Below are 15,200 nucleotides of genomic sequence, written 5' to 3'. Positions count from 1 at the left end.
TCTCTTGCCACGCTTACCTTGCATCAGCCATATTTTATCCCCCATTTGTTGTGCCTCTGTTTTTGGTCGGTATTTGGTTGGAAAGGTTTTCACCGATACACATATTTTCTTTCCTTCGCAACGTTTTTCTCCTATTTGCTATTTGGTGTTTACTGTTTGATGTGCATTTTTCCATATCTTTCCCATCGCTTAGATTTCGCCGAATGGTTGTTTTATCTTTTCTCGTGTGTGTGTGTGTGTGTGTATACATTTTTCTTCTCCGCCTGCAACTCGACTCGGTGTTCGTTAGGGGCTCGAGCTCACATTTCACGTAAACATTATTACACGCTTCACTAGCGCACGTCCCTGCCTATAGCCATCACTCAGCGAATCAACCACGCCAGGCGGACATGTTGTTTTTTCCACCATATTGTACATATTGTGTTTGTTCGGTGCCGGTTATTTTTTTACACCACGCGCGTCCTAAAGCTTTTTCCTTTCGCTACCTTTTGCCTATGCTACATGGCGATGGCTGGTGTGTGTGTGTGTATGTGTTGGACGTGTGAGCTTGTGTGGTTTTGCTTTCTGTTCTTTATCTTCTCGACAGTGATACGAGAGCCATAAATTCTGTTCTCAATTTCCGCCCCCGCAGTCGGTTTTCCCGGGCTGAAGGAGAAAACATCCGCCTAAAAGCTCTATTAAAGCACGCTTCCCGGGCAAAACAACACAACCTCACCGTAACCGCCCGCATTTATACAGCAGTTAAAGTAACGCTTCAACTGTTTTTGCCACAGTCGGGTTGGTGAAATGTGAGACCGGAATTATTTATCGGCTCAAAAAAACTGCTACCACCACATGCTTTCGGAAATCTGAGGAGGATAACATTTTCTGACAAATTTAGATTGGATCTCGCTGATACTCAAAAACATTCCGATACTCGATTTTTTTCGGAATCGGCCTTGTCTGGTTAATTTCACAAATCGTTCAATATCAACTCAATCCTAATTCAACTTGAAATTCGATACGATCATGCTCGAGCCATGTTTTACTTTCGTGTAATTTTCCTTTGAACCTTACGAAGGTTCCCTTCTCGAAAGACTCTCAACCGGCTTCGAACAATGTGCTTTTTTACTATTTTTCCAATGATGATGTTGCAAAACACAACTACCGGAAACGGTGAAATCCGAACATCAGCCGGATCCAAGCAAATGCATATCAATGAGAAAGGAAGCAAGAAAAGCTGGCTCGTCATGCGTTTGGCCGGGATTTTCTCGCATGATAAAGGGTGTATATAGCCCCCTACAAATGAGCCCGCTAAAATGGAAAAAGAGGAAAAAAACGTAGAAAAAATTGAGGAAGTGGAGAGTGGGGCAAAACCCGCGAGGGAAAACCATATATTTTTCCAAATCGGGCTTTCTCCACGGCATATTTGCGTTGTGGTTGAGCGCTAAAAACATACACTTTTTGGGAAGTTTTGAGAAGCATTCAACAATACAGAATCCACACACACACATTCGTACAAACAGCAGAAAAATCTGCTTTTCTCCGAACCCCTGCGCCGCCCCGTTCTTTTGGAACTTTTTTCACTTAAAATTCTACATATGCCGCACACGGGTTTTCCTTCCCCTGAAGTGTGCGTAAACACGAATGAAGTGCTTTCACACACCTCGCCACCCTCCTCCCCATGCCGTTGCTTTAAGCAAGATACTGGAGAAGCGTCCTTAAACATTTTTCCGGGCCCAGATTTGTGTGCGCTCTCGCGCGCTTCTCGGCTTGTGAGTTCTGCAAATACAACGTGTTAAATCGTGTACTTAAACCTACACTTCCAGCGTGCCGTCCACCATTTTGTCCCCCTCCCCTTTACCGCCGTTCTAGTCGAAGGTGGGGTGGTATTTTTTCTCCCCCCCCCCCCCCCCCTTCCCTCCATCAAACACCTGACACTTATCTTTGCCGACAAACGTTTGTCGAGCGAGGAAAAACATGACTTTCATGTTCGTAAGTGGAAGATTTAAATCAACACTTACCCATCCTCCCACCGCCCAGCACCATCTGGGTCCCCCGGTCGCAACTTTCGTTCCCCGCCCACCCTTTCTCCCTCACGACACGGGTTTGTCCTTCAAGGAAAACCCGACCGTCACTGCATTGCGGTGTGCGCGTGTGAAATGAAAAATCAAGTACGATCCTGGCGATGGAAAACTGCTGCCGAATGCAGGGAAAGACGATGGAAAACCCTGGTCGAATCCATTTTCCCCCGTTCTCCACAGCGTTATCGTACAGAAAATTGAGTACGACAGCACTTCCACAGGCGTTGTCATTTGCAGTCGCAACATTTTCATCATTTATCATCGACGGTTGGAAAGACGGCGAGCATCATCTTTGATGCGCCCGTCGCGAGGCTGTGTCTCCCTGGCGTCCTTGAACGGTCTCGCGGGCGCTTGCCGGTTGGAAATGACTCTCCCGAGCCTTCTGCGTCCTCCGGCGACAAAGGCCGGGCGAACGGTTTCACCAGGAGGTTCACGAAAGCCGAACGAATGTCTTCATAGATGGTGGTAAACACGGTGTGACGATTTTCCCCCACCCTCCTCGTAAATGCCTCTCCATTACCCAAGCCCTACCAAGGGCCACTATCCGATGGAAAATCTTCACACCTTCACAGATTGCTGAAAGCGACACGTGCTTCGAAGACATAATCGAGCGCGATTAAAGTGAAGGATTAGATATGATTCGATTTTGTTTTCCTTCCGTATCCCATCGTGTTTGCGTGCGAAAAACTGTAGCGGAATTTTTCACTCCTTAATCGGTCGCCATTTGTTTCCCTTAAACTTTATGCTTCCACTCTCAGCTGTTCTTGTATTTTAGATGGAATTGAATCGTTTTTTATATTAACTTTTTCTTTTGTTCGATGTTGCAGTTGGCTGTTTTCATTAACATCACACATTTCTTATTGCATCCACCAGTGTGTTTCCTAAATGTTGTTATATTATTCGTAGTTTTAATGTACTATGTGTATTTAACTCAACATATATTTCGCTAAAACTTTAACAAAAGTTTGATTATAAATATCTTGGTAAATAATCCATAGTACTGAAGTTTTAAGGATTTGACTCATCCTTCCTACAATAGTAAATTCAACATTTTTTTCGCTATTTATTCCCAAATACACAAACATACAAGTTATTACTACAGAAGTACACATTAAAGAGAAGAACAATTCCAGATTAAGTTAAAGTTGCAGTGTACGCGCACTGCGGACTTGATTCCTCAATGTTATGGGTTATCAGGAAAAGAACTTTTTTTAAAATGATTTTTTTTTGTAAAAATTTAGGAGAAAAGATCGCGTGCATGCAGGAAGTATATAATACCGTATATTATATATAATACCGGAAGTATATAATATATAATACCGAACCGTTTTATACAACATAGACACACAAAAACACACAACCATATTCAGAGGTCAAAAATACCGATAGTAGTGTTCAACGTTCCTAAAAGCTTTCCGTCGAAGGGCGAACGGCCCGCAAGTTGTTGCTGTGCCCATAAAAGCACTGAAAGATTTTCACTACCCAAACCATTCTATGATCAAACGCTTTAGAAAAAGTGTTTTGCTTCCATTTATTTATTTTTTTCTTTTTTTTTGCATTAAATAAAAGTGCCATCTGGGGCTACTCGTACTAGACTATCCGGCACACAAGCAACAGTCATTAAAAACACATGTGGTAGCACAAGAAGACAACAGGACTATAAAAAAGCATACTTTAAATGGGTGTCGAATAAGTGTGGTCTTACGAGGGAGTACAATACTCTGGTGCATACAATTCTAAGCGTCGAACATATCCTTGAACAACAGGAGTACGCAAATAAGCAATACCTTTCCATCGAATTACAACATAAAGAAGGAAAGAAAGGAACAAGAAATTTAGAAACAAAATTTCGTCGATGCCTTGGGTAACAAGCATCATTAACTCACGCAGTAGAGAGATGTAGTGTGTACTTAGATGTTTAGTAGTTTTATTCATCGCTAGAGCTTAAAAAACACTGTACCGAACGGCTCACGGCTGCGTCCAGACAACAGAGTGTACACATTTCCACCATCTTTTACCGATTTCCATCTCTTTATCACGCTCGCTGAAATACTATCCTGCCTATATATGCTCTTTGCGACCTTATTTCCGAATACACCGGACGCCGACGACCGATCGGGCGCTGCACACGATCGTTCAGATCCTTGCCTAAAGCTGAGCCAGCACCAGCCCTACCGATAAGCTCAACCGCCTGTTCGGGAAGCGGAGCAAACGGCCGCTTCCATTCCACTTCACACTTTGACCTTTACCGCTTCAATCTGCCATCACCAACCGGGAGAGTCTCTTCCGTTGCCACCTGCCAGTAGTAGTTCTACACACTCCCAACGTCAAGGTCGACACTCTTGAACTGCTAGAACCGACTGTCCTGATCATCACTTTCACCCAAAGTGTACAACATCCGTTTGGTTCCGGTGGACCCTCACAAGAGACGGACGAGGGGAGAGAGGCGCAGGGTTTTATGCGTGCCTGTGTGTGTGTGTACGCGTGTGTGCGCAATAGCTGATAACGAGTCTGCACACTGCATCACTTGCTAGAACTCTAGTGTAGAGTTTGTCTACTCACCCGCTCACTCACAGTCTGTACATTCTGTAATCGATCGAACATCGATCGCTGGTCAATCGCTCTCATCCAACACATGTCCGTTCCATAATGCCGTTGTCCTCTGCTGCGACTCCCTCGCTATGCCTCATCTGCCTCATCTCGATTCCCGGCGAGAAGTGTTCGGATCGGCAACGCTGGACGGCGAGATGGGCCCCTATCCACTGAGTGACCACAGCAACCTGCTCGACAAGACGTCGGCGACACTGGACGGCGAGATGGGGCCCTATCCACTGAGCGACCACAGCAACCTGCTCGGTCCGTCGTCCAAGTACGTCGGCGTTGGGCTAGGCTACGCGGTCCCTTCCGGTGGGTACGGTGGCCATATGCCGGCGAACTACGGCACGACGACGGCCGGCACCGTTGGCACGACCGTGGCCATCAGCACCAACTGCTCCCCGATGCCGCTGAGGCGGTCGCGGGCCAGCGGACGGGGTACCGGGGCGCCCTCGCACGGTAACGCGTCCTACGGCTATGCGCAGGGGGACGGCTACCATGGCGGTGGCGGTGGTGGTGACGGCGGGGGAATACCGGTGCGCGACAGCTTCCGGCGTCACTCCGCTCACGGACGGATCGTGTGTACAGGTATAGCTCAAATGTTATCACCGACCCTAACCCTTCAGACGCTTTGGGATGGTTTTGTGGCATTCGTCTATCCCAGGAATCTTCCTGGATCTGGTGCATAACCAATTCGGTGGAAAGCCCTTATCAGCATAGGAATAGTGTGTGCAAAGTATAGGCAAGTTAGAAAAGTCCATAAGAATCAAATCCAGCTACGTGGAGAACAACTTCCCGTTGTTAGAATAGCAAGATAGCAGGTCCCCCAAAAACCCAGATGACATAGTAGCCCATGATGTTTAATTATCCCACGGTTCGCGACTAAACGATTTTCTTTTTCTCTTTTTCTTCTTTCTCTCTCTCTCTCTCTCTTTCTCCTTTTTCTTCCCGTTTTTTTTATTTGTTTCCTTCTTTTAAATGTACTTTCCATTCTTTACCCTCAGATCCGTAATGTGACGAATTCGTTAGCGAGTTTACTTTGCCCTGTTTACCGACCTCTGTGTGTGGTATGTGTTGTTGTCTCAACATTGCCACAGAAAACGGTACCGCGATACCCGGGTGACCCTCTCCTTCGCCTGGTTGGGAGATTGCAGGTATTTGTCCGCCCCTCTCCCGAATCGTAACTAGCTTCGACCTTCGAAAATAAACAAGATGGGTAACTTGAAACGAAAGAACCCAAGCAGGAAGCGTCTTGGACTCAGCGATGACATTTTTTTTATAAGAAATGTGCAGTTCGGTTCTTGCTACTAAGCGATTTGTATTTTCCTCCTTTTTTCGTAATCAAACTGATCTCTAACGTCCATTTATCGCTACTGTTCAAAGCTAATTCTCGAATGCCACGATACCATCTTAACCCAAAAACAGACATGTTTGACCACTCCATGTTAAGAGCGTTACGAATAGATCGTGTTTACTTATAAGAAGGGAGTGTAGTGCCCGATGCCAACAGACACCAAAGGACCATGCGGCGCTCCTTGGCATACACGCGTGATATGTAATACGTTTCGATTTCAGCTGTTATTAAAAATGAAATGAATAGTACAGTACAAAGTGAAGGAAACACACGCAAAAGCTCATAAAACAGAAGAGTTTCCTTCGTTAAATCATCCTCCACGAAAAAACCAGAATGTGACCACTGGAGGAAAGTAGATTTTTCGAATGTGTTTACATTTTGTACATTTAAGAATAGATATGTAAACGGTAAATATATTTTTTAAACACTACACAACACACAAAGCAGGAAACACACTAGGCAAAACAAGAAAACGCTGAAGAATTAAGATAGAAAAGGTGTTTGAGAAACCAAATACATGGTGATTAAATACTATAAAGTGATTCCAAAGAAGAGATAGGCGATTATGCATGAAGGTATTATGCCAACAGAAACAGAATAATATCGACAAACGGTTTAATTTTACCTTATCAGTTGTGATAGAATAATCACGAAATTAAATCGCCACGATAAAACTAATCGCTTCCAGCGTATGGCGGACAAAGTGTTGGTCCTCCGATCGAAAAGTACTGCTTGACGTATAAGAAAAAAATGGTAATGCTACCTCATGCCCTTGTAGAGCGCCCGAGATTGAATATTATGTTTCGCTCAAAATCGATCACCGCGCCGAGTTTTACGATGCACATATTCATCGTCGCCAGCGCCGGTCGGCAACAGGCACTTGGATGAAGGCCCACGCTGGCCAGTGGATTTAATCGGTCGATAAAGCATCATCACACTTACGGTAATCGCTTCGGCTAAGCATGTAAATTTACTGTCTTTTTCGATTTAAAAGTTAACACTTATGCTAAAGAGCCGTCGGTTGGAGGCGAACGAACACACTCTGTATGGAGCTCCACATTAGACGGTTGATCGAAAGTAACCCATCTAACTTCCTTGCCCGGGAAGTCCGTGCCCAAAAGAACAAGTTTATTTATTGGGTCTCTTCCTTCCCCGACACTTTATCCGGGAGCTCCCGGATCAATGCAAGCTAATCGTTCCGCCTCCGATCGGAGCGCACTCCTGCCAATCCCCTGACACGTCCCCCCGCTCGGTTACGCCCCCGAAGGTATCGATACATAAATATATTTTTGCAAAATTTATGTTCAATTTATTCATACACATTTACATTATCCAGCCGAAGAGACGGGTGGCGAAGATGTGGCAGGCATAATTTCGTGTCCCAACCCGGGGCCATTTTCGGGCGAACGATGCCGGGTATGGGATGCCAACCAGCGAACCGGAGCGAAACTTGCTTCCTCCCACCTCCCCTCCCACCAGGCGATGGAACCAGTGAACCGAGTAAGGTCAAGGACGGAGGGCGCAGGACACATAGTCCGCCGTGGGGGCGTATGGTGGGCAGCACGCAGGGTTGTAATGTTTCATGCATAATAAATTGGTTGGAGCATAATACACTGTTCCCGCACCACTCCCTCCACCACAGCCACTGGCCGTTGTTTGAGGGCAAAAATGAATGATGAAAATTTTGGCGACACACACTGCGAGCGCACGAGGGCGGAGTGACAAAGTATGATAAAATTCAACTCGCGGTAGAAAATCCCACTGGCGAACTGGCAATGTGCTGCTTAGCGGTGGCGCAGCATAAATTTTAATGAGCAGTAAACTCTCGCGAAGGGAGATAATGAAAAGTAAAAAAAAAACGTCAAAAGTGATTTAAATTAAACTCGGCGTACGACAATCGGAGTGAGAAAGTTCTGCAGAACAAATTTTTGGTAGAATTAAAGAAAAATCTGAGAGAATCACGAATTTTAAAAAGTTTGCATGACATACTAAGTTTAATGAATAATATACGATACATCTCTTAACAAATTTTACATGAGTAGCAACGAAAAAATACACAAAAGAAAGGAATACAAACATGTAGGAAAATTAATTACTTTTAAATTAACTGTAGAGCAGAGTTACTCAAATTGCGTTAACTCTAATTAAGGATTAATTGAAAAAAATAATTAAGAATTATAATTCAAAGGAAAAGTTGTTCAATTTTAAACAGGTTTCCGAGATCCAAAACAAACACACGTAAAAACAAAAATCTACCAAATAACGTCGGAGTCAAAGCCTGCCCCGATACACTGAAACACATTTCAACACATCAAACAACGTCGACGCGAAAAAAGGGACTAGTGTTTCGTTTTCCTTCTTGGATATGCATGGTTGTAGTGTGCAAGCTGAAAGAGATGTTTACATTTCCTCATGCCTCTCTCATCTTCTAGCATTTCGGTTCACGTGCTAAGCTAATTACATTTTAAACATAAAACATCAACCAGTAGGATCGATCCGTCTAATTCATTCGTTTTTTTTTTAATCTTTTATGCATGTTCCAATTTAGTCGAACTGTAGTGTGGAATGATATGAAATGGACGTCTTTGATCTTTTCCCTTTCTCTATCTCTTTTTAATATTTTTGAATCTCTTTCAATCTCGTTAGATGTGTGAATGACGAGTTTAATGTTACGATTTACGAACTACCTGTTTTTACTCGTCGGTTTGGTTTTGTTAGTGAATGCGCAGCCATTTTTACTTCCCTTTTGAAACAATTTTATCGATCTTCTAGTTCATAGGTTGCTGTGATTCGTTTCTCATCTACCTCATCTAGTTTGCTCCCTAAGATACTACCCATCCCTAGTGTCCTTTACGTGCTCTCCCAAATTTGGATCATTTGGAAAGTTCCCCCCCTCCCCCAGAACTGCTTCTTGCCAAAACCTGGAACAAGGCCTACGGTTTGAGGAAAAGGTCCCTAACTAACTCCCCGTTCCACCCATTCGCCTTCCAGCCGCATCCGAGCGATGTTCCGAAAACGCAAGAAATACTCAAAATCGAACTGCCACCTGTGCGCCCCATCACCGTCATCAGCAGCAAGTACCTGTCTGCCAGAACACAGGGCCTTGACTGAAGAGCACCGCCTTGACTCCTAATTCGTTCGACCCGGCGGCGGCGGCGGCGGCGACGTCGGCGGCGGCTGGGGACGCGACTCAAAGCGACAGTGGCCTACCGACCGATCTCGGCTCGCCGTTCGAGTGCGATCGGAGGTGCACGCTGGGTAGTACGGTCAGCCTGCATACGGCCGGTCGGACGGCCCGGCGTACCGTCGAGCGGCGCGGCCTCAGCCACAGTCGCATCAGCCTCCGTAGCGAGACGACCGGCAGCAGCTACGGCGCCGGGGCCGCGTCCAGTGCTGGACACCACCACCATCATCACCAGCACCAGCACCACCAGCACCAGCACCATGCGCACCGGGCGCACGGTGGGGCGGGGGTGGGCCACAGCCACCGGCGGCACTCGTCGCAGTCGCAGTCCCCGCGCTGCACGCACCATCGCCATCATCAGCAGCGCGACGACGAGCACCAGCAGCCACCGCCGCCGCCCCCGGCACGGTCGGCCGATGAGGAGGAAACAGGCGAAGATGACGAGGAGGAGGAGGAGGAGGAGGAGGTGGCCGGAACGACGGCCACCCTGTGTACGGAGGACGAGCGGCATGCGGGCGGTAGTGCGTCCACGATGTACGCCGAGAACTGTCACTGCAGCCGTGGCAACCTGACCACCACCACGACCACGGACGACGATGACGAGATCCAGCAGTACTTCGTGGTTGATCAGCAGCAGCAACAGCATCAACCCCAGCAGCAGCCACAACCAGCTCGAAGCATCTCCCGGCGACCGTCGGTGTCGAGCTGTACGTCGCGTGTGTCCCATCGGAGTGCCCGGAGTACGCCTCGGTCACGCCGGGTGACGACCCCGATCAGCTGCTGTTCACACCACTCCCATCACTCGCAACCGGTGGCCACCGCCCATCACCCGGTGGTACCGGAATCGCCGGCGGTGATTGGCCACCGAGCGCAACCGGACAGTGGCGGCTCGAACGCGACCATCTCGAACTTCAACATCAACCCGGCCCGGTTCCAGTGCAGCTACTACACGGCGGACGAGAGCGAGAACTCGTACTGCTCGATCAGCGGGGAGAACATCCGCCAGATCCAGGCGCAGACGGCCATCCAGCACCAGCTTGACCGGGAGGAGCAACGCCAGCGGCTGCAGCCACTCCCACTGGGCGTGAACGGGGACAACGACAGCCAGCAGGACGTGGCGAGCCTCAACGAGTCGATCGTGTCGATGGTGGAGTCGAGTTCGAGCGAGCTACCGGAGGGTGGCTCGACGACGACCACGACGAGCACGACCACCTCCACCACCCAGCGCCAGCTACACCAGGTCGGGGGGGAGGCCGGCCACCAGGTCCGGAGCGCCGGCAGCCAGCTCATCCTCACGCCCTCGAAGATCACGATCGAGAACATCGGGCAGCTGTCGGAGATCGGCACGGACAACTACGAGTTCGACGACCTGGACATCAACATCCCGGAGATCTTCCAGTCGCCGTCCAAGATCAAGTGGAGCTTCCTGGCCAACCTGGACGAGAGCAAGTCGAACAAGTCGCGCATCAGTTCCGTCTCGTCGCTGGTGGACGTGGCGAGCAGTGGGCGGGGCCGGAGCGGCACCGAGTCGGGCGGGGCGGACGTGAGCGAGACGGCGAGCGACAACGAGTACAGCCCGAACCGGATCCGGCGCCGACGTCCGGAACCGCTCCCGCTCGGTGAGGCGGCGATGGCCGGCTCGAGCCAAACCGTGCAGGCGTCGTCGTCGAGCTGCAAGATCGAGGAGCTGCTGAAGAAGTCCTCGCCGTCGGCGTCGTCCGACTTCAAGACGGTGTCCATCTGGCGCGCGGAGAACGGCGACGAGGGTAACGCCATCATCTTCCACCACGAGAGCGAGATCGTGGAGAACTGCTGCACGAACCATTTTTTAGACCACAGTAGCTACGACGTGTGCCGGGTGGACAACTGCGACTACCTGATCAAGAGCAGCGACACGGACACCGGCACCAAGCGGTCGTCGTGCGGCAGTCTGTGTAAGAGCGCCGAGCGGCTGAACAACGCGACGGCACCGGCCGGTCCGGGCACGAAGCAGCTGGAGCTGAAGCAGCGCAACATCTTCACGTCGTCGCTGGCCAGCACCACCAGCGCGACCCCGGCCACGCCGGCCCTCACCACCGCCACGGTGTACAGCATCATCTCGCCCGACCTGAAGCGCTTCGAGAAGCAGACCAACCTCAACCGCAACTCGGTCAACCTCAGCCAGAACCTGCCGTCGTCGCCGTCGTCGTCGTCGACGTCGTCGATCTTCGCCGGCAACTACGCCGGCTCGTCCGTGTACCGGAACATCAACCAGCAGCCGCCGACGTCGCATCAGTCCGAGCACGACAAGCTGCTGAACACGGGCTCCACCGGGTCGGCGTCTCAGCGCTCCCGGCTCAACACGGCCCCGGCCAGCACTATCTCCCGCTCGTCGAGCACCCAGCGGGCCGCCACCACCGCCGGCTTCAACAACCAGCCCAACAACGGCCACACCTACAACTACAGCAGCACCCTCGACCGCTCGACGCTCGGCGGACGGACACTCTCGACGGCGTCGCTGGGCTTCAGCGAACCCTCCCATCGGCGGCCCGCGGACGACCCGGAGCAGCCCCAACCGCCGCCGCAACCGTTCAGTATCTCCGTGGTGAGCGACGCCGCGGCAACGACGGCTACAACGACGGCCGCTGCAGCCGCCGCCAGCCAATTCTACAACAAATCGTACCACTACAATCTGACCGCTCAGAACCAGCTCTATTTCCAGGCCTTCTCGAATCTGGTGCGCGAGCAGGAGCAGCAGCAGCAGGAGCAGCAGCAGCAGCAGAACTGCGAGTTCCACCAGCAGCAGCCGCAGACGCCGTCCCCCCAGCCGCAGCCCAGCTGCCCCCAGTGCTACGAGTACTACGAGTGCCAGGCGCAGTACTACGCGAACGCGACCAACGAGGCGGACACCGAGTTCGCCGACACGGAGTTTGCGGGCGGGTCGGCCGGCGACGGCGGCGGCATCGGTGGTGTCGGGCTGCGGCAGCGAGGCGGCTGGCGCCGGAACGTCGGCACCACGCTGCGCATCAACGGGCTGGTGCGGGTCGTGCGGACGAGGGCGCGCAAGTGTGCCGACTACATCCGGCAGAAGGAGCACCAGAGCAACAACCGCTTCCGCCGACGGAAGTAACGCGCCCCCGGGGGTCATGCAACTCCGCACCGAAGTTAGGTTAAGTTTTAAACATCTAAGCCCTAGGTTAGACGAGCGCGCGCGCACACACGAGATAAAGGGGAAGAACCGTTTCTCCCCTTAACAGCACACACAACCACACATCCAAAAGCGAAACAAATAGCGTTTAAGCATACTAGATCGTATCCCACATGGGGATGCGTGTTTTGACAGGAGTGAACGGGAGCGAGTGAATGAGGTTAGGTTATTAGGTTAGGAACATCCAAAGAAAAAAGCCACACTTGGTTGAAAAAAAGTGGTAAAACCAATTGCCGACAGTCTATCGTTCGACTAAACTGCATCCAAAGGCATTTTAGTACGTTCGTTTTCGTGTTTTCCCATGGGTTGCTGCGATGGATGAGAACCCCGTTCCCATAGCGGGCACAACGTGTACATCGGTATCCACTGAGAAACGGAACATACGAGAAGCTTCGTCTCTGCACAAAACTAAACCATAGGAGGATTGAAAGGATTGCCTTCGCGGCGGTTTTCGATCTAGAGTACGGCCCGGCATCGATCGGTTGGGTTTTACATTAAGTTTATCTTTAAGCAGCAGCAGGGGCAAGGGAGAGGGATAAGAGGAGGGGACCGTAATCAGATTTAAGTAGGCCGAAAATGTAAAGTAACGGAGCACACGTGGTTGTAATTGCCCGTGGTCGTAAAAGGCACTCCGAACGGTTAACAAAATGAATTGAGCATTCCTTCCTTCCCACTCGGGGTGGGAGGGAAACCTATTTCCTTCTTTTTTTCCCTTTATTTTCACCATGCCATAAAAGGAATTTAAACACGGAAAAACACCTTCATATCGGTCAGATCGGTCCTGATGATTTGAAACAGAAAACAAACAAGCTTGAGTGATCGTGATCGTGAGTGGAAATAGGATTCTTTTTGTTTGCTAGTCCCTAGGTTAAGGTTAGGCTATAATATGAACAAACGATAGCTATTAACACACCCTACCATAACGATGATAAGTCTAGTGAGGATTGATCTTGCGTCGCCACATGTTGAAGGCGGTTCAAATTCTTCCCTTTCCGGGGAGTTGTTTAGATAATATAATTAATTTTCTCTATACCACGTTCCACTCAGTTATGATCCCGATCGTCGTTAAAGCTAATGGAATTGCCAGTCGCACTGTTTCGTGTTGTTTGAAGTTTTTGTTAACCTTGTCACCTTTATCGGGTTTTTGAAACACTTGCTTTCTATTTTCTACCGAAAGGACATGATCATTGTTTGTACATAAACGCGTAACGTTTTCGTTTTCCTTTCTCACGCTGTGTTAGGAAGTGCCTCAACCGCTGAGCGGTCCTGGGCGTGTTCATTTCGAATTGCTATAAGTGAAAAAGGGGGTGAGGGGGAAAGAGGGAATACAACAAAATGGTAGCTAAAACAACTGGAAGGAATACAAAGTTGACCGCCCGCCAAAGGGTGGCCATTAGTGAGCGGAGCATAACAAAAAAAAACATAATAAAACAAAAAAGAACATATTTTAAGCGTCAAAACATGTAGATAATGATTTTTCTGTACTTACGTCTCAGCAATTTGACAGACACAGAAAATATCAACGTAACACTACGGTTTAATGAAAATAATATTTAATCAACCCCTTAGTATAAATAACTAGAGCAAATTGTACCGCAAACACTACGCGTGAACTCATCTATACTTACTAACGGTTTAAGTGATAGTGACAGATACTTTCTAGCGTAGCAGTGGGCGAGATATGAATCTGAAATCTTAGCTAAGCATACTAGACAATGGCCACAGATAGTAGATATTAATCAACTGTATAGCTATCACTGCAAAAATAGAAAACCAAAAAAAAAGGGAGATAATTACTGATTACCGTACACGCAGCGGAGCCGAAATACGTGGTTCATAATCGTACGTTAACTGGGATTTTTCTCAACCGAACAGTTGGGGATGGAAAACAATTGAACGATCGCATATATACATCAATATATATATAAACGCTGACGGGCCGGCTTATCGGTGCTCGCGGTTAGAGAGGAATGATGCCCGGGGGCGATAAGAAATGCAACTAAAGCTATAATAATATTAAAAGTAATTTTGATGCACTGCCAAAATGGTTTTTAAGAAAAACTTATATAAACAATGATACCGATGTTTGCGATGATTAAAAAATGTGGTAAAGTCTAATCAAAAGCTAATGTTTCACGTAACGATGCAGCCAACGGAGGGGCTCTTTCTTTGACCAACCAAACAGAACAAGAACAAAAAGCATAGAAAGCAAAAACGCGCACCGACAAGCAGAAAGTCAAACTTTGTAAATCAAAACTTTCTCACTCATCATACAATTGAAGGAAATAACCACACAAAGCAAAAAAAAAACGTATAAAAAAAAACAATTTACTCAAATGTTGACAAAGATAGCTCATTGCAATCAATAGCAATATCAAAATGAATTATGGACTCGTGAAAGAAAATGTTATTTTTTCGATGTTTTCCGGTTTCTCTTTTTCTGTTATTTGTTAGCTCAATTCAATTTAACATGATTCCATGTATAAAGTTTTCAGATTCAGAAAAATTAATTTTAAATCACAGGTAGGATGGTATGTGTTACTTTTTGTATAATAATTTTAAATTCAAAAAATTACATTGTACTGAAAAAAGTCGTTTGCTATCAAAGCGTGAAACAAACATTCACATGGAAATGCTTTTAAATCACTGCCAAAAGAAGCGTTTTAGAATCGAATCGCTTCCGTTTTTGCTCACTCTTCTCACTGTACCACCGTTAGAACACTCTCTGTTTGTTATTTTGCTGTACCATTGGCTCTTTTTATGGAATAATCGAGGATGCTTTCAAAAAAGTAAATGGAAGAATAGCATTGACATTAT

At 48.1% G+C, this 15,200-nt stretch overlaps 1 protein-coding gene across 3 annotated transcripts in view; it reads left to right on the top strand.

Moving 5' to 3' along the window:
- Nucleotides 1–9,119, top strand: part of LOC131281525 (glucose transporter type 1) — a 73,714-nt gene extending 64,595 nt beyond the window's left edge. For 2 of the 3 annotated variants that reach the window (XM_058310859.1, XM_058310860.1), the window contains exons 16-17: nt 4,782–5,246; nt 9,004–9,119. In XM_058310859.1, the coding sequence (XP_058166842.1) occupies nt 4,782–5,246; nt 9,004–9,119 (581 nt within the window). The remainder of the gene's footprint in view (nt 1–4,781; nt 5,247–9,003) is intronic. The other variant, XM_058310861.1, reaches the window with a different exon arrangement.
- The last annotated feature ends 6,081 nt before the right edge of the window (nt 9,120–15,200 follow it).

Source organism: Anopheles ziemanni, chromosome 2 (genome assembly GCF_943734765.1).
Source record: "Anopheles ziemanni chromosome 2, idAnoZiCoDA_A2_x.2, whole genome shotgun sequence".
NCBI lineage: Eukaryota > Metazoa > Arthropoda > Insecta > Diptera > Culicidae > Anopheles > Anopheles ziemanni.
This window is presented reverse-complemented; position numbering and strand designations above follow the sequence as displayed.